This window comes from Seriola dumerili, unplaced genomic scaffold (assembly GCF_002260705.1).
Source record: "Seriola dumerili isolate Sdu_G_001 unplaced genomic scaffold, Sdu_1.0 BDQW01000533.1, whole genome shotgun sequence".
NCBI lineage: Eukaryota > Metazoa > Chordata > Actinopteri > Carangiformes > Carangidae > Seriola > Seriola dumerili.
Window position 1 is genome coordinate 130,841 of NW_019174788.1, and position 19,088 is coordinate 149,928.

General features: G+C 41.6%; 1 protein-coding gene across 1 annotated transcript; it reads right to left on the bottom strand.

Annotated features, from left to right (window-relative positions):
• Positions 1–5,103: 5,103 nt before the first annotated feature.
• LOC111235809 (40S ribosomal protein S19) lies at positions 5,104–10,030 on the bottom strand. The gene is made up of 6 exons (XM_022764368.1): positions 9,992–10,030; positions 9,145–9,215; positions 8,826–8,926; positions 8,105–8,288; positions 7,249–7,303; positions 5,104–5,158 (listed from the first exon to the last, which is right to left on the bottom strand). Exons 2-6 carry the CDS (start codon positions 9,213–9,215, stop codon positions 5,129–5,131), a joined length of 441 nt encoding a protein of 146 aa, XP_022620089.1. The 5' UTR covers positions 9,992–10,030; the 3' UTR covers positions 5,104–5,128.
• Positions 10,031–19,088: the final 9,058 nt, after the last annotated feature.

Genomic DNA, 19,088 nt, shown 5'->3' on the forward strand with positions numbered 1-19,088 from the left:
AGATATTGACTCTAGGAAACTAGGTGAAGCTGCTCTGTGGCTTAAGTTGATACATGGCCTGGTCAGTTTCTGACACCTCTGCCTGGCATTACTTTGAAGATTTCCCTACCTCCCACGGACATGTAGAAAGATAGGGAGAGACAGTGAGGGAGATATGAAATGAAATGATGAAGCACAGAGCTACAAACATGCGCACTTCTCCTATCTCAGTCTGTCTGTGTCAACTATCTCCACAGCCAGTCGGTGTCACACTGGTGTCTAGCTGTCTCCCTCTGTCACTCTTTTGTTCTGTGCTGAAGAAAGCGTAGGGCCGCAGCATCAAAGTATGAATGACTTGAAAGCTCTGATCTGGATGTGCGCGCGCACACACACACACACACACACACACACACACACACACAAGCAGGGGCACAACATACAAACAATACCGGCTGCAGGCACACACACACAAACAAGCAGGGGCACACACACAGATGACACACTGTGCAATTCAGTCAGTTCGCCTGGCTTTGTAGACAGCATCTGTTCTGCGCCCCGTCATCTTGCCTTTGCACCCCACCCTCTGTGACAGGTGGAGGAGATTCAGACTCAAGCTAAGAAGACACACATACAAAGCTCACAGAGACCCGAAAGTCAATGATACACAGTTAGTGTTTTGCCTACACACACACTCATATACACACACCTGCTGTGGGGCAGTGCTACAGTGCCCCGTGGTGCCAGGCAGGCTGAGCGGCACATTACATGTTTATACCACCTGCTCTCAGGCCAAACACAGACTGAAGGATTAGAGCTGACAGCACACAGAAGTGCAGCAACACACATAGAGCAGACAGATGTATATAGAGCCCTTAAACTATCCAGAAAGTCAGTAAGGTCAAACTTATTCTTTCTCCAACACATACAAAATAACACAAAACCATCCATCAATCTGCTTTTAGACACCCATTGGGACAGATAAGTGTGTAAGCCCGACTTTTTGTAGCTGTGGAGTTTTCTCACTCACAGATTTGTAATGCAGAAGGCAGCAGCTCAGCTCGCTACTAAGAAAACACAGACCTTTTGGCCTCAGACTAATTTCTATAAACACACTCTTGTAGACTAGGGCTGACCTTAGCCAAACAGCATCAACAAACTATACATGGCCTCTACACTGCGTCTGATGTGTTGGTTTAACCACTGGCTTGTATAATTGGACTTTGTTATGGCTCAGGTTACAGAAGATACAGTGGTTTCCAGAAACCACCATCCCCGCGGAGAGGCATGGTGGCAACAGCATCATGCTGTGAGGGTCCCTTTAAGAGGCAGCGATAGAGAGACTGGTTAGAATTAGGGGAAGGATGAATGAAGCCAAATACAGGTCTTGAAGAAAACCTGCTCCAGAGTGGACGTGACCTGAGGCTGGGACAACAGTTCACTTTTCAGCCTGACAATGACCATAAGGCTTACAACCAAGACAATGCTGGAGTGGCTTTGGGACATTGGCTGTCCTTGAGTGGCGCAGCCAAAGCCCAGACTGAAATCCCATAGAACATCTGTCAAGAATCCTTAAGATGGCAGTTCATAGACGCTTCCCAGCCAATCCGACAGGGTGTGAGAGGATCTGCCAGGACAAATGGAATAAACTGCCCAAATCCAGGTGTGCAAAGCTTGACTTACCCAAGAAGACAAAGGGTCTTCTAAAAGTTCTGAATTATGGGTCTGAACACTTTAGTGAGAGATTTTAGTTTCAGATTTTTCATAAATTTGCTAAATTTTCAAAAACATGTTTTATATATATATATATATATATATATATATACGTATATATATTGTATATATATATAAAAAACATGTTTTTGAAAATTTAGCAAATTTATATTTATATTATTTATATATATATACGTATATATATATATATATACATATATACATATATATACACGTATATATATATATACATATATACATATATATATATACATATATACGTATATATATATGTATATATATATATACGTATATATATATTTCAATGGCTAAAATGGCAAATTTACCCACTTATGATTAAATCTACAACATGGAGTGTTTAAAAAGAAAGGAGGTCTGATACTTTATGAAGCCAGTATGGACAAGGACAGAACTAAATACCCAAGCTTACTATGATCAGTAAAAATCCTCTCTCTCTCTCTCACATACACACAAACTGAATGAGGTTGAGATTTTGGAAATCTAAAAATATTAAATGGAAACAAAAGAACATGCTTTTGATAAGAAAGCAATGTAGATCATGAGAAAAGCATTATAGGTATTCCATAGGATCTGTGTCGGCTTTCCCAAGAAAGTTAGTGACTCACTATGCCAGAGATGGGGAATGTTTGGAAACTTACTGTGGTATGTCATGTCTTCAGAGTAAAACACGCCACAGGGCAAGAAGCTGTGGATTGACAATGTGTGCGTATGTGTAGCAGCCCTCATGATAGTGGTTCTATTTTAGAGAGACTTGTGCAGCAGAGACATTTCTTAGTTATCTGCTGTTTCCAGCCCCGAGGAGGTGAGAGGCAGGTCTGCATCCATTCTCAGTGTGATCAAACTGAGCTGCCAAGGAACTGGGGGAATGAGTAGGTGCAGCCACCTCCACACACACATGGCACGACAAACCACTTAGATGTGCATTTGTTAAAGTGGTAATTGTTCCACAGTAGTAATTGCTACAGTGTAGTCTACTGATAATTACACTGAACACAGTGACATATCGGTGCATAAACAAGGTGACTGACTAGAGCTGAAATTGCCTCGGAAAAAGACATCACCAAGTAAGGATGCACAAAGCATACATGCGTGAGCATGCACACACATGCATTTGAACAGGAGCAAGTGAAACAACATGGCAGACCTCCTCTGGTGGATTCCGTACATTTCTCTCTACCACTCAAGGACATGTTTATCGTTCTCTCTCTCCCAAATTACAGGGTGGAGGAAAAAGAGGGATCATGAAGGGGAGAGGGGGAGGGAGAGAGGGAGAGGCATGGGGAGGGAGAGACGATGGGTTCAGGTGTTCAGGAACAGCTGGTCTCCAAATGAAAAAAGGAGAGTGGGTGGATGGAGGACAGCGAGACAGGGTGATGGAGGGGATGAGTGAGAGAGAATGAGGGGGTGTATAAAAAGACGAGATTAATATTTCCTGAGAGATGTGTAGTATAATTGTTCATGATGATTGACATTATAAAATAGACGAGACAGCCGTGTGCTCAGGCGGATGTGCACTGCGCTGTGTGTACTGTACACACACAGATACAGTGTATAACAGACTGGCAAACACAGCAGGCTCACTGTCCAGGGATCTATGACACACGATATCTTACAAACACAGGACCAACTATAAGCTCGCAACCACACACAAAAGAGCACAGCAGGCTGTGTACAACAGCTCAACTCAGTCGGCAAACAATGCCTTCTGGTTGTTGATCTTCAAATCTGGACATGAATTCAGTTAACAATATAAAAGCAATCTGTATTTTCTCAAAGGGGACATAGATACATGAGCACTGCGCTGCCCCCCCCCCCCCCCCCGATTCTCATTTGGTTGTGCTTGTAGTTTGACTGCCCCAAGGCTAGCAGAGAAATGAAAAAAGCAGGCACACATGAAGCGCCACTGGCCCATACTGTAAGTGCGAATTAAAATAGATTGGATATTTTACAGTCAATTGGGTCTGTGTATTACATTTCTGTGGAAAACTCCTGAAGCCGTTTCAATGAACAAAATTCAAGGTGTGTTGTATATTATAATTTTAGCATTAAAAACATTTTACTAAAAAAAAACTGCTGACAAAGAGAATCAAGTGACCCTTAAAAACTATTCATCTACACCCTAAATTTAAAATGAAAACTGCCCCTTTTCAAAAATGCTTAACTATTCCTTGCAAAACACGCTGATGCTATTAGATAAATCATTGCTACTGCTGTTAAGGCACCTCTGAAACAATCACCCCAAAGTTCATGTATAGTCATGATAGATATTCTATAGGCTTTGGCACCCTCTGCAGGATTTTAGAAGCACCGCCAAATTAAAGCAGTCAAGTGCTGTCATTGATTGAGCTTTGTGTAACAGAATCTGCTAGTGTATCTCCACAGAAGAACACAAGATTGTTACATAAACTGGCCCAAACTGAAAACCAAATATTCAAAATCCACACATTTTAGAAGACTCACATCCACTATTTAAGATGTTTTAATAAGACAAATTAGGCACTTATGCAGCGTTAAAGACCTGCTTTTAATCAGCAACCCAACTTCCACACAAATAAAACGACAACAGGGTTAATCCCTTAAAACAGTTTTTAAAACTGTTATCTCGGCAGTAATAGTGTGAAATAAACATGCACTTTTTGCTCTATGGCATTAACATTGCTAACTTGGTAAAAACCTGTTGTTGACTGTGCAAGTCTCTAGATGGCACTGTGGCCTTGAATGAACCTGCTAAATCATGACATCATTTCTTACCAGCTATTGAAATGTCGACTATGCTGCTTATGAACATATAATCATCCACCTTTGTTAACTGACCAATTTACCTTGTTGTTATGGTATCATGGAACAATCAGTGCAAACTACATCTGATACATAAACACAATGGCAAGAATAAAAGATTAATATAGACGCATAAGCGGTATTGCGACAGTGGAGAGCATCTGGCCACTGATGAGCTGTATTGGCTCACTGATGGAACAGCTCCAAGGAAGCGTTTTTATTCTGCTCGATCAAAATGCACCCTGTAATAAGCTTCTACTGGTTAGGAGACATGAGGATCTGAAAATACTACAACCAAGGTTCATTCACTGCCCTTTAGACTAAATGACATTGAAGCCATTAATCACCCAGGGATTATTTCATGCAGGAGCTTTTTTAGCAAACTCGGTTCCAAGTGTTTATATTCATTCCAATTTATTTTTGTTGCCAACAAATTTGTCTGATCAAGGTCAATGACATATGAACCCAGACAACAATTCAAGCATTTTCTCAGAGCCAGACAGGGTGCATGGAGTACTTCAAAAATACTGAGCAGACCATTATTGTCCTCGGCTCCTGATAGTTCACACATTAATAACAAAGAAGCACACATGATTTGACTTTCTCCAAAAAAGATTTATTAAACAGTTTTCTTGTTTGCAGCTGCAACCTGTGGAAAAACACAAAAAATACCATGAGGCATATTCACAAGATAAATCTTGGGGCAGACAAAGTGTTGTACTGCCTTTGTAAACTTGTTCTCAAATCGAAATCCAATTACTTGCAGGGGGGAAAAGGGTGTTTTAATAGTTTCATCGTGCTGCCATAGCCGCTGTAAATTATCCCAATTATTTAAACACGACCAAATGAAACTTCTCATCTGCTTAATATTCTACTGTTACTTTGCTGTTCACTTAAATTTCTGACCACATTATAACCCACAATACTGTGGTTTAGTGGGACATGTGCAACTTAAGGGAGTAAGATGCTATCAAAATGCAATTTCATCAGGACTTGAGAGTGAAAACAGTTTGGAAAGGAAACTATGTTCCAGCTGCTGCCAAAACACACCCTGAATAGTCTACTAACAGTACATGGCAGGAACCTCGGTTGCAAAGGAAAAGCATCAATCTCTTAAAAAGCCATCAGAAACTACAACACACAAGGGGGATTCGTGAGGAGGTAACGAAGCCACACCAACATGCTTCCTGCCAGTTTTGTGCAGCAGGCCGGGCCCAGGTCTGCTCATCTGCATATTGCTCATTAGCATGGGTAAACAAGGAGAAAACTGGTGCCATACGGCGGACTTGCCAAGCATGAAATTCCCTCCTCATGTTTACCCCCTTTACCCTTGGATTATCACAACGCTGCTGCTTCTCTGATTTTTGACAAGGCACAACTGAGATTTGTTTTTTAGTAAAAGGCGAACAAGGAATTCCAGTAGTGTGCCATCCAAGACATTACTCACTTGGTTGGCAGAGGAAATTTTGCCCAAGGACAAGCTCTTTAAAAAGCTTTGCATGCTGAAGTGACACTGGGGCTGTATACTCTCGCAACAGACACGGTGTTGCATCAAAGCAAAGGGATGATATTTCTGTGATCACATTCGCTGAAGGCACCACCCCGAGAGCGTCTGAACGTCACATAAAATGGCAAAGTGTATCACAGTCAGTCACTGAAATCAACCTTTGCCTGGCCAGCATCGGCTTGCAGTGACATTCAACAGCTGGGGAGTCTGATCCTAGAGCATTTAAAGTCTAGCAGTGGGTTAAACAATACTTTAGCATATACTAATGCTCTTCAGTACAATGGTGATCACTGAAAGCTTTGGGAAGTATGCTCCCCTTTGTTTATGGCAGCCAGATGAAAAGGGTCAACACCACTACACAGACCTCAGCTGTATTTAGGAGATATTCCTGGTGCAACTAGCATGTTAACATAATACCCATGGCCATAATCACACTGTATGACCTGCAGACCTGGGTTACTCTCTTAATGTACTCTGTGCTACACCTGCTGATTCTGTACATGGGTCACTAAGCTGAATCAAATGCAAAGCAGCGCGTTTTAAAAAATTAAAGAAAGTGGTGTTCAAGTAGTGAGGTACAATGAAGGTGTTAAACAGAGGACAGCAAACCAGTTTCATGTTACACCTGTCATCACTAGCACAACAATTTGTGATAAGTTGTTTAAGAAATAGAGACAAGTGCTGCTGACATCATCTGTGCCAGTATCTCAGATTAGTGTTCATATGTAGCATCAGCAAACAGATTCATATGTTTGAGATCCCCCAACCAGCACTCATACTCTCAATGATATAGTGTGCAATAGACAATTTCCACCAAGTAAAAAAAATCTGTAGTCCTCTCATTGTTTTCTGCCATATTATTCAAGATGTTTAGTTTCCAGAGTACACCGTGTTACGTGTTAAAAAGTTAAGACATACTATTGTATGAGTAAATACGCATATTTTAGTGGCCCAAGAAGCTTGTTTAGTAGTTATTCCATCTTATGTATTTGGATCAGTACACTACATGAGCTGATCCTCTCACTAGAACAAGGTACTAAAATTACTGGAAAAGGTCAAGTGCATCCAGGAAATGCATTATAACTTCAGTATTAAAACATCAACATCATTGGAATAGTTATTCAACTACGTATGGTTTTGCTATGACTTTCACTAGATCCAAGTACTCAAATAATCAAGTTACTTGTGTGCATGTCAACATAATAATCAGGGGAAAATGATAAGTTTCTCACCTGGCCAGCAATTCTGTCCAGGTCTCTGGTTCCCTGGGAGGTTAGTCTGCGACCACTGAGGAAAATGGAGAACAGCAAATATTAAAACGGGAAACTGAAGGGACACAATATAATACATCAATTGACATAACTTGAACAAAATTCAATACACAAAATGCTTAAGTCTTACATAACTACTTCTTTATGCCACATTGGCCACAGTATTAGTCAGGGAAGGGCAATGATCAATTCTCCATCCATACACGTTGGCAAAAATCACTCATCAACCATGAAACAAAGTCCAATTCAAAATGGAATTTCATTTTCCTGCCCATTTGAACAGAATAAAAACCAAGCCAATCAATTAGTCTTTTCATTACAGAGTGATTACATCTGTATTTGAGGCTCACAGCAAAATTCAAGCTTATACGTTAAAAGGTTTCAGTTATCCAGCATGAAATTGATGAGTATATTTCACATCATGGTTCTGCATAGATAAAAATTCAGGTGCAAATTAAGAACTGTGCATCTGAGTGAGTGAGTGTGTGTGTGTGTGTGTGTGTGTGTGTGTGTGTGTGTGTGTGTGTGTGTGTGTGTGTGTGTGTGTGTGTGTGTGTGTGTGTGTGTAGGGAGTGTATGAACGTTGCAGTACCCAGAAAACATATACATGGCAACTTATACTCGAGCCAGCTTTGACTGTACAAACACATACCCAAATATAACCCTCAGAGTAAAAATTTAAAGAACCTCTTTATAGTGCACTTGTGTATTTTGAAAGCATCGTCATTCAAACAAGTTCATTTCAACAATTCAGTAACTAAAATATCAAGCTTTCATACTTTAAAGACCTGATGGGTAACACAAATAAGATTCTTACCCATTGGGATCCTTCTCAATCATCTTTAGCAGCTCCAGGGCCTGCAGCACCTTACGAGCCACATTCTTGGATCCTACACTGTAGTGGGCAGGGCACACGCCGTTCCTTTGGCGACTTCCATAGATCTTGGTCATGGAGCCAACACCAGCACCTCCGCGGAGGTACAAGTGGCGGACTGTGGATGCTAAGGGAGCAGTAGAAATGGTTTCAGCGTCAGTTGTGATAAGCTTTTTTGTAAGTATGACCTGTCTATAAGAACTTTAATTGACAGCTATACAAACATTTTGTAATTTTTCATTAATGGTCAATTAAATTTGTGTGCTCATAACAAACACTGACTATTAAATAACTAAGTGAAGGGATCTCTCTATCTGAAAGAGGGTGAAGAGAAATACTTTCTGGTCACCGGTCACAGCCAACTAAGCTGAAAACCAGCTGATTGCAATTGCTGGCCAATCAATCAGTGCATCTGTACTGGATACATGGCTTTGTGGTCTCAGTAAGACATCAAGATAATAAGTAGTAGTGTTTAATATTTCATGAACAAGGCACTACAGTCAGAGATCAAGAGTGAATCAGTTGCACATTTTGATTAAGCATCCACAGTTTTATCACACATTTAGTTACACATTAAGCTGTAAAATTAACTAAGCTGTCTTTCTAATGTTAGAGACACCATGACCAGTTGGAACCTAGAATGAACATCAATATTCTGACTTACCAGCTCTGATGTAAAACCAGTTCTCATCACTGGGGGCCAGCTCCTTGTGCTTACCCAGCTTGACAAGGTCCACCCAGTCAGGCACCTTCAGCTTTCCTGACCTACAAATAGGAGAGAATTGTCACCATGATTTAAACCAGAACTGGATCCCATATCAATATTCTGTTAACATGTGCCAGTAGGTTCATCAGTATTACACTGTTTATTCACGCTGTATAAAACTAAACACCAACTTAAAAAAAAAAAATAATAATAATAAAACGGCCAGGTAAGTCACTGCAATGCCAAGAGCAAGTTTTGCTAAAACAAAAATACTCACTTCTTCAGGAAGGCCGCCAGGGCACGGACAAACTCCTGCTGGTTGACGTCTTTCACTGTGACACCAGGCATCTGAATAAGAAAATGCACCAACGTTACTATCAACGTATCTGCTGATGTACACGTGAAATAAGCTCATCAGCACAACTCTTAAGTATGCTTCAGACTTGACTTGTTCGCTTTCTGACAGATATTATGTGATCCAACGTTACACAGAACAAAAGTGTGGACCAACGATATCAGTTGCTTTGCCGATGATATATGGCCATGACTGACCCGCTCATCTTAACTCGAAATGTTACGTTGTTGCAAAAAACAAAATATCAATTCAACGATCCAAGCATCAACCAAAGCACATTAGGCAGATACATGTGTAGGGGCTCTCGGCTGCACGCTTTCAGCCGGCATTAGCTATCCTTACAGCGAGTGTTGCGCTAACTGGCTACTAGACCCGTCTCAGGACAAGCCCCTTTTGGTAGTGAACCCTTATCATTTAAAAATAGACAATTCGGTTAGATCCCGACGACCTACGCAATATGTCTTTTGGCAATATGAACAATTATTATAAATTTCAACAAATATATTGCAAAATCGGGACAGCTAGCCACTAGCTAGCAGGCCTCAACGAGGTAGCATGGGGGCAGCCATAACCTAGACCGATAGTACGAGAGCAGGATTGAAGAAGAATTCTTTTAAAAACTGAGTTACACGTCTAACGACCTCACAAAAAGCTCAACCACTTTATTAATCTACACCTTATATCCTACCTCACCAAGTTTCGAGTGTAAATGCTAAAGTTTGAAGCAATTTAATGTCAGATAAACGGGTAAGGAAAAATAGCGCTTTACCTTGCTTGTGGACAGCAAAGGGAAGAGGGTCGAACGGGGTTTCCAACTCATGTTAAAACGGGCAAATCTCGTTCCATTACGCGAGATCGGGGCGTTGTTTTTTCCACCGATGAGGCTGATCATTGTCACATTGAAACTGTGACAGATGATCGTGGTACTTTAAGACCATGCAGAAGACTCAAAGAGAAGCCGCGAACATAACTTTGTGAACAGTCTTCTCAGTCTACGGCTTTCCCTTATAAGACACTATTTATTGTATCCTCATCTTTAGCAGTCAAATTTGGATGTGAATATGCACAAGTCGAAAATGAACAAGATGCCAAAGAAAACATTATTCAGATACTGTCTGGTACAATAAGCCTTGTCACTATAAATTGATGGTACATAGAAAAGAAACATTTATTTTCATAAAATTGATTCATTATGAGTCTATACTTTTGCACTGCCTTCCTGAGGGTCTCCACTTCCACAATTAACAGACAAACATACTGTCGCTGTAGTTTAAAATTGCAGCAGGATAAGTTAATTTGTTAATCTCTGTTCTTAATGTGTATTGTGGGTATGTTTTTTGTGAAATGGAGCCATCTCCGTGGGGCTCAGAGTGCCCCCTCCTGCAGCTTGGAGCTTGGTCCTTTTGGCAGACAGTGAGAGAATGATTTGTAGACACATTGATATGCTTGGGTGATTTTTTTGGAAATATGGGCATATTTTCCAGGCCATAACAGTCAGCCCTGCAGTTTAATGAAACTCATTTGCATGTAAAAACTAAAGTAAACATTTAGAGCACACAAAACTCACTTTTTGACAAATTTTCAGGTGTAGGCTAGCTCCAAGATTTGTCTTTTCGTTGTGAGCCTAAATCACTTCACAGGAATAATATGGATAATATGAAATATAAGCATAAAGGTGAGGGCATGCATTTCCTCTGTGTAGGTATCTTGGCAATATAGTTCAATATACATGTGTCTTTATTTTGTCTCATGGAACAATCCCTTCTGGATAAGACTGTGTAAAATGTCTTTGATATCTCTATTCATCTTTATCACCTCCACCTCCATCAAAAAGCACATTACCTTCGGAGTTAAGAGCTACTTCTTATTTTCCTTTGTCTCTCTCAAACTTGGAGAAAATTGGAAGAATGAAAGAGCACCTGAACGGGAAGGGTTTTTACTATAAAAATGAATAATCAAACCTTATTTTTGTACATGTTTCTGTGTGTCCATGCTTATATATGCGTGTGTGTGTGTATGTGCCTTATTTACATATTTCACTGGCTGGCAGAGGTGATGTTGCCCTTTGCACATCTCCGATGGAAAGGGCAGCCATGCTCCAACATTGACACAATTGATATGTTTGCGGAGACAGGAGAGAGAAAGATAGCAGGCAGGTGGATAAGCAGAGGTTTATGAATCAGGTTTACTCTGTCAGTGGGGGCAGACAGTTTAGAGTGAGAGGTGAGAGTGAGAGATAGAGATCCTGGAGGGAAATAAAAAGGGAGCCAAGTCATACAGAGGACAGATTATAGAGCTTTGTATAAACTATCTGTGTCATCGCAGGGCTTCACAACAGGTAACTCTACCTTTTTATCCTAATTTACTTCTTTGACATTATATCAACATACACTCACCAACTTTTCTGGCAGCGACCATGCTGAAAGGTCGGGCCCTATAGCTTGAATGTTGCTTCAGAGAGCTTAATTGATTAATTAAGGCAATTAATTACACTGGGAATGACCAGCCACTAATTTGAATTGAAAACTCACACAAGGTGGATTAAACTCCATTAATTACTTCAGTAAATCAATTTTGCTGAGGCCCTTCAAGTGGTGAGACAGGAGACAACTGTGTAAAGTGATTATGAAGCGGTATAAAGAGGTTATTTCAGCCAGTCGGGATTATTATGGAAAAGTGACGACTAACACCAAATGTTCTGAAAAGGTCAAACTAATTACGTGGAATGGACAGGTGGCATATTGCTGCGGCAAATCCGCTATTTCAATATTCATCCACTCTACTTTATGCGAGACTATTGTTTGAAAATGTACTAAAATTAGCTGCCAATCATTTTTCAATAGATTTACAGAAAATTACTCATCGGGGGAGTGTGCACTTGTGTGCCTGAGTGTCAGTGTCCATGTATTTATGCATAAATGTCTAGGTCTGTTTGTATTTCAGAGAGTATGACTGAGCAAATGATGCATGGTGGGCCAGAGGGAGAGGAGAGGCAAAACAAAGACCAGAAAAAGGGGAGAGTGAAGAGAGTGTTAACAGTATGTTGCCACCCAGCTTGGTGCTTGTTGCTCTCTGTTTGCATGGTGCTCACATCCTCAGTGGCGAAGCTCTGTCAAGTCTGGTCTGGCCTGACCTTTTCACTCTCCAGGCACGTTTACAGCTCTCCGATACCTATCAAAATATCTACTCTCTCAGTGCCCATCTCTCTGCCCCTAGCATAAACTTGCATCACATTCTCTGGCCTTCCCCATCTGTACTTTCTCCCTCTCTTGCTGACTGTTTTTATTATTCTGCTCAACACCCTTATGCTTAACCTCAAATTTTCCCCCAACCCTTTGTCACTCCGTTCTCATTTGTATTCCTTCTATTCTTTGCCTTTCCCTATGTTCGACCATTCCCTTGATAATGTGAGCGAACGCTGCAGGGGCAGTCTTGGCTGAAAGAGCCATGTGGGAACATACAGTATGGCAGGGGTGGCAAGAGTGGACGTGAATGAGACTGTATTTGCATAAGCATCAATACATTTTTCTTTAATATTTGTTCTTTCACATCATTATCAGTAATGGCTTTTTAAACTGTAGTCAGATGTATTATCTGCCTTTAACAGTTTCTGTGTCTCTCTTTTTTTTTTTTTAATCTCCCCGAGACATGGAATTCATGTGGCTGTACTCCCTGTCCCAGTGCATCCTATCTGTAGCTTTAATAGTGGTGAGTGTGAGGTTGTGCATGGCAGTCAGTGGCAGCAGTACCGTGGCTGACACCCACAGTGGAACCCAGGGCGTCGGACCCCAACCCGGGAGCGTCTCATGCTGTCTTCGACTGTGCCTGGGCTGGGTGGGGGCTGTCGGGGGTGCAGTGGAAGTCCCTTTAACTGTGTTACTCAACCTGCGAACCCCACAGTGTCTGTACACCTGCATAACCTTGGTGTGCTGCCCCATGCTGGCTAGGCAGTTTACCATGTTCCTGTTGATGCTGCTTACACTGGACACCCACCTGCAGCATCACTTGGCGGAGAGGTGAGTGAGTCTATAAAACTGGTTTATGCCATAGAAGAATAAGTATACAAATCCTTAGTGGGAGTTTAAGTGGAAAAGTGTCAAACATTAACAGGGTACAACAAAAATATCCATTAAGATGGGTACAAAAGATGTTTTCTCAGCGATATAATGAAGCATCACACTGTGAATTAAAATTACATACAATGCTTTTATACTCTCTTGTATGTGTGTGGGAGAGGGTGAATATGTGGGTGGTAGGAGTCAACCAACACTCAAGTGTGCTTTCAGAAGTAATGGAAGAAAATCAATACAGGGTAAACGGGAAAAAAAAGAAGCAGTAAACATGTCAAGATGTGCCATTGTATGGAATATTGTTACATCAAAACAGACTAGTTTCCATCTCAAATATGGGTGAGTAAATATCAATAGGCTCTGAGGCTCTTAGATATTTGACCGACAATTACCTACAAATCCAGTCTTTCAGTGGAAGACAGTCAGTATTATGTCTTTTCTTAAATGGTCTTCAGTTGCTTTGTGCAAACCAGCTAACCAGTTGGTGTAAGTAAGATAGGATTTTGAGCACTTTACTCAGATCTGTTTTCAAAAAACATTTATCTGCAGTCAGCTAAGGTGCTCACTCACATCTTGTAGATATTACAGCCGTTAGAGCAGATCTCTTCTAAAAGGCCAGTAATTATGTATTTTTGTTGTTAGTGAGACATGAGTGTGAAGGTAGTTTAAGACTGTAGGAACAGTGCAGATACTCATGGGTGAATTTCTTTCTATAATCTAAAGCACCGGGGAGCAGTTTCAGTAAAACCTCCTTTCAAATATTTCCACATCCTCGTGTCTTTGGGTGCCAGGTACTCCTTGATGGTGACCCGTCAGCGAGCTCTGTGTGTGGTTCTGCTGTGCTGGGTGGGCTCTGTTCTGTCTTCCTTCGCACAGTTCATCGGCTTGGACGTTCTCAACACCTGGCGAAGTGGTGGTGCTGGTCCCGGCACAGCTGGCCTCGGGCTGGATGGCAACTGGACGACGTCTTTGCCCCATCTTACCCCTTCCCCGCCCCCTAAATACCACCATGACCGCAAGGTCATTGGGAAGTACCTTCCATATGGAGGCTTCCTGTCCAAGTTTTATGTGGAGGACATGCACAACTTCACCTACGCTGAGATTCACAGCAGCCACTGGGGAGTGTGCGCCCCTGACACTGTTCTCAGCCCCCAGTTCCTTGTCTATGTTCATGGGATGACAGTGTTCATACTCCCCTTGCTTTGCCTGTTGGCCATTTACCTTTACCTGCTCTGCATGAAGCCCAGGAAGACTCCTTTTAGTCATGCAGACCCTCCAAAACATGACTCCTACCGGGTCCGTTCCCTGGCCCTGTCTCTCTCCCTTTTAGTTCTGCTCTGCCTGCCTGTCCACATTATCCATGCTCTCTCGCTTTTTACCCCCAGCACCAATCTTCCTTCCTGGGCTATTGCAGTTGCCCTGTTCCTCTTCCAGCTGTACAGCCTTGTGCCCCAGATCCTCTTCACTCCTCCTAGGAAACAAGTGGGGGAAGAGCGGACAACATTTCCTCTTTCTGTTCCCAGCCTTCCACCTGCAGTAGCCCTGTCCAGAGGAAAATCTGTCCATATGGCCCTGTGTGAGGCAGTGCAGGCAGCTCCGTGGTCTTCAGCCAAACACTCCCTTAAAGCCAAAGTGTGCCCAGAGGTCTAAATTCCTGACACAGAAGATGTGAGCTGCTGTTCTCAATGAAAACGATTTCATCAACTAAAAGCAACTGAATAATCTTCCTCGAATGTCTTGGCTGAATAAAAAATAGCTATTGTTTGAAACAAATGACTTGTGGACAAAGAAAAGAATAAATATAGCACCTTCCTGTTTGTTGTTGGCTTTTTAACTAATCAGCAACCTCATGCACAGACGTTATGAATAACTCACAAATGAAAAGGCCAGTTAATTATCAGGTCCCACACCAAATGTCAGTGCGAAAATTAAGTCTCCAGATGATGACAACTATCCTGATCACAGATGTCTGTTTTCTTTGACTGCTCTTCCTATGGGTCTTATCCTAAGCCTGTTTTAAGTCTCTGCTAAGCCAACCACCAGTAATGTAGATATATGAGTGACAGCATTTAATTAAACATTCAGTAATAACATAGTGGTCCAGAGAGAACGCAGCATTGTAGGGAAAACATAATTAACCTGGTTATGACACAATCTTCATGGCTGTTTTGATTAAACTTGTAAATACAATGTGATGCTCTCTTGTAATAAAAGGGCCTTGCTCGCACTAATTGGATTGTTCATCTTCAACTGTGTTGGTGTAAGAAATCACTGATGGAGAAAAAAAAAAGGAGAAATCCATCTCTTTCTGCGTGCAACATGGGCATGACAGTCAATATGCTTTCTCTCTCCTTCATCACAGACCTGTTCCTTCTCTCCCGTCCTCTCAGTTGAGATTTCTTGCTGGCTCTTTTTGTTGCCTGATCATTTTCCCGCTTTTTATACAGATCTCGTGTCAGTTTGTCATTTATTTTCTCGCTCATCGTGTCTTTTTCTTGCTTTCCATATCCTCTGTACTCAAAAAATACACAGCGTACGAGTACAGTGTGTCTTCCATGACTAAAGAACAAAAACAAACAAACAAAAAAAAAAAAACCCCTGACTGGAACACATTATTGATACAGAAAGCTGGTAAAGGAAAAAAAAAAAAAAAAAAGATTTCCCCAGCTTCCCTGGTGCGGCTGCCCATTCAATTGTTCTGTCTGCCTGAAAGCTTCCTGATTATGCTCGGCCTCGACACACTCAGCCATCTCAATCAATGCCTCCCGCTATGCTGCCGCTCTGCGCACACGTCCGTGCTTCGTCAAGACCAGTGAACGCCATCCTAGGGTCACTTGGGTTGACTTTGAGGATGGATAAAACTGTGTCTAATCCACCATGTAGCCAGCAGGAACATAAAGAGATAGTGTTTGGATGGAATGTGATATTTACTGTAACTCGTAGAAATGAAATACGACGATCATAAATGGGTCATAAATGGGGAATTTTCTGATGTGGACCCGTTCCAGGACGTTAATCGGTGAAACTACCGTCATAGAGAACTGTGTGAGTTATTTATAGACTTCTTGCTGTCATTATTGGCCAGATGATGGTACATTCACTGCATGTTATAAACTCATGGAGGAACACAACTGACTATTGTCTGGCTTGTCCCTATCTCATTTTTGCTTGTGTCTATTGATCTGATAATCACCCTCTGTGATCACGGTGGGGCTCTGATTGTCATCAGGTCTAGCTGCTGAACTGTATCACTGTTATGGTCAGATAATGGCCAGTTTCCCAGGATACACCAGTGTAAGCTGACTGAATATGAATGTGATTAAAATCTTTCTCTATGGAAAACATACAAAACTACATACCAAAGTTTGTTTTCTGTGAGGAGAAGCAGAAATAACTGTATCAAACACAACCAGACTGAGTTCTGCAAATCCCACAGGAAAACAACCGATGAAACCTTTGTTTGAAGGACACACACACTCCTGTTGTGAAGACACATAAAGCAACAATATTCTCTGTTTTATTACCCATCGACCACAGCGGGTCTGATAGCAGGAACTACCTGTGCTACCCTTGCGTCATCATAAACTGAAGATATGTCTAGTGTTGACTTGTGTAGATGTGTGTGTGTGTGTGTGTGTGTGTGTGTGAATTGTTTGTCGGCCAGAGTGTCAACTCATGCTTGTGGCGCCTGGCAAGTCCATTACTTTGATTGCCGTTTGACAATCTGTCTTTATGACAGGCGACCGCGGAGCCTTGCCATCGATGGAAGAGAAACACATCGATCTATCACCCCGCGACCTCCGGCGGCTTTCAAATCTAGCCCTGTGCACAGATGGACATGTTGAGTGCTTCTCGACAGAATCGGGTATTGATTGCGTGGAAGTTAATGGCAGAGTCATATTTTTCTGTGTGCATCTGACTCAACCCTCCTGTCACCCTTTCTTCCCTGCTATCTGTTCTTATGATTCATTAGCAGCACCACAGAACCTTCTGTTTTGTTTATTCTATTTATTCTGAATGAGCTGCCAGTGCTCTGCCGCCTTCATCTTTATTTTCCCACCTATAACTCCACTATTCCCCATTGATCTAATCATATGCTCAGTCTCCTGTTCTCTTTTCGCAGGATTTCAAAAAACAGCACTTGCTAATTACATGGTAAATACATCCAAAAACCAGTCTGATCCCCAAGGTTATTTTTGGATTCTTTTTTATTTTGTCGTGCTTTGTATCTTTCCCCTATAAAGAAATAGTTAGCTATATATCAACAATGACACATGGACTCTAAAATAAACAAGAGTGAAAGACAGGAGAAGAGACGACTAGGCACAGGAGACGAAGAGAGAGAAAGACTGGGAAAGCGAGGAAAGGTAAGAGGAAGAGAGTGAAAAAAGACAGCAATTTCTCTACAGTAGAACCAAAAACAAACCATGGGAAGTGTACATTTCTTTAACATTTACAATTATAATAATAACAACGGCAATAATAATAACAGTAACAACAATCATAATTGTTCAAATAATAATAATAATTAATAAAAAAATCAATAAGACCTCTGGTTTCTCATAAAGACAAATGATTTTTTTTTATTCTTTTCTTTATTTTCTTTAAAGATCACTGGACAGTAGTTTGTTCGGCTTTGCACCTCTATAGGCTAATATTCTGTGTTAGTATAGTTGCTTCATAATGCGTTTCAATAGTAAAGTGTTTTCTTATTTTCTTAAAAGTTTCATTTAATTTATGTTGCTGTTCTTTTTTTTTTATACAAATAAGGAATTCGGAGATATGTATATTTGTTCTGTCAACATGTTTACTGTACTGTATGAATGTGTGCATGTATCTGCATATGTGTGGTAGCATCCAGAAAAAAAAAAAAATCCATCCATTTAATATTCCCATTCATTCCTTTTGCTATCGCTCCCCTTGCCCTTCTTAATAAGACTTTTAAACCTTTTTATCCTCTTAATGACATTTTAAAATAATTAAGCTTTTCTTTAATGCCTTAGCAAGTCATATTCCTTTCTTCTTTGTCGGGAACTCAGCCCAACACTAATCCTTTCATTATTAGGAGCCAACAAAGGAGGAGCGATTGAGGAGGGGGGGGCAGACGGAGAGAAAGAGAGATATAAGGGAGAGGGGAGTGGATGGTAACAGGTGAGCAGAGAGGAAGGAGATGGAGAGTAAATTAAAAGAGAGGAGAACCACCTTTCGCTCATTGCTGGTACGAGAGGGTGGTGGTGGTGGTGGTGAGGGGTGGGGTGGTCACTAAAAGCTGATTTTTTTTTTTCACAAATTATTGGCAGGCCACCCACCAGGCAAAACAGGACAGTTAACTTGTTCATAAAGTATGGATACTTCCCGGGACTCTGGGTTTACACACTACACTGTTGTTAGGGAATTACATATGGGATGTGCTCTGTAGGCAAGATGCTTTGGCAATTTTTAAAAAGTTCAATTTTGCTAGCTCCAGGTCAACCCCCCCCCCCCTCCAACCACCCCGCAGCCCCCCTCAGTTGCCCCTCCCTCCTCACACACTGGTCTCACTGTCTCCGCCAGTTAAAGATTGAGCTTTGTGAAATGGATGGGTTTTCTTCAGGCATGGAGTTACAGCAGTCGTCTGTCGCCCTAATTCCCCTTCCACTCCGGCTGCTGCACGGTGCAGAGCGCCGGTTTTCTTTGTGCTCCCCACTTCCCTCTCGATCAAAATAATTACTCGTACGGTTAATTCGTTATATTTCCTACGTGCACCTCACCCTCTCACCACCCCCCACCCCCAACCCCCACCCCCCCACCCCCTGC

Excerpts from the sequence above, each read along its gene's own strand:
- LOC111235809 (XM_022764368.1), bottom strand. The coding sequence starts at position 9,215 with ATGCCTGGTGTCACAGTGAAAGACGTCAACCAGCAGGAGTTTGTCCGT. Across the intron at positions 7,304-8,104 it reads ATTGAGAAGGATCCCAATGG|TGGTCGCAGACTAACCTCCC; the intron begins GTAAGAATCTTA and ends CATTTTCCTCAG. Across the intron at positions 5,159-7,248 it reads TGGACAGAATTGCTGGCCAG|GTTGCAGCTGCAAACAAGAA; the intron begins GTGAGAAACTTA and ends GTTTTTCCACAG.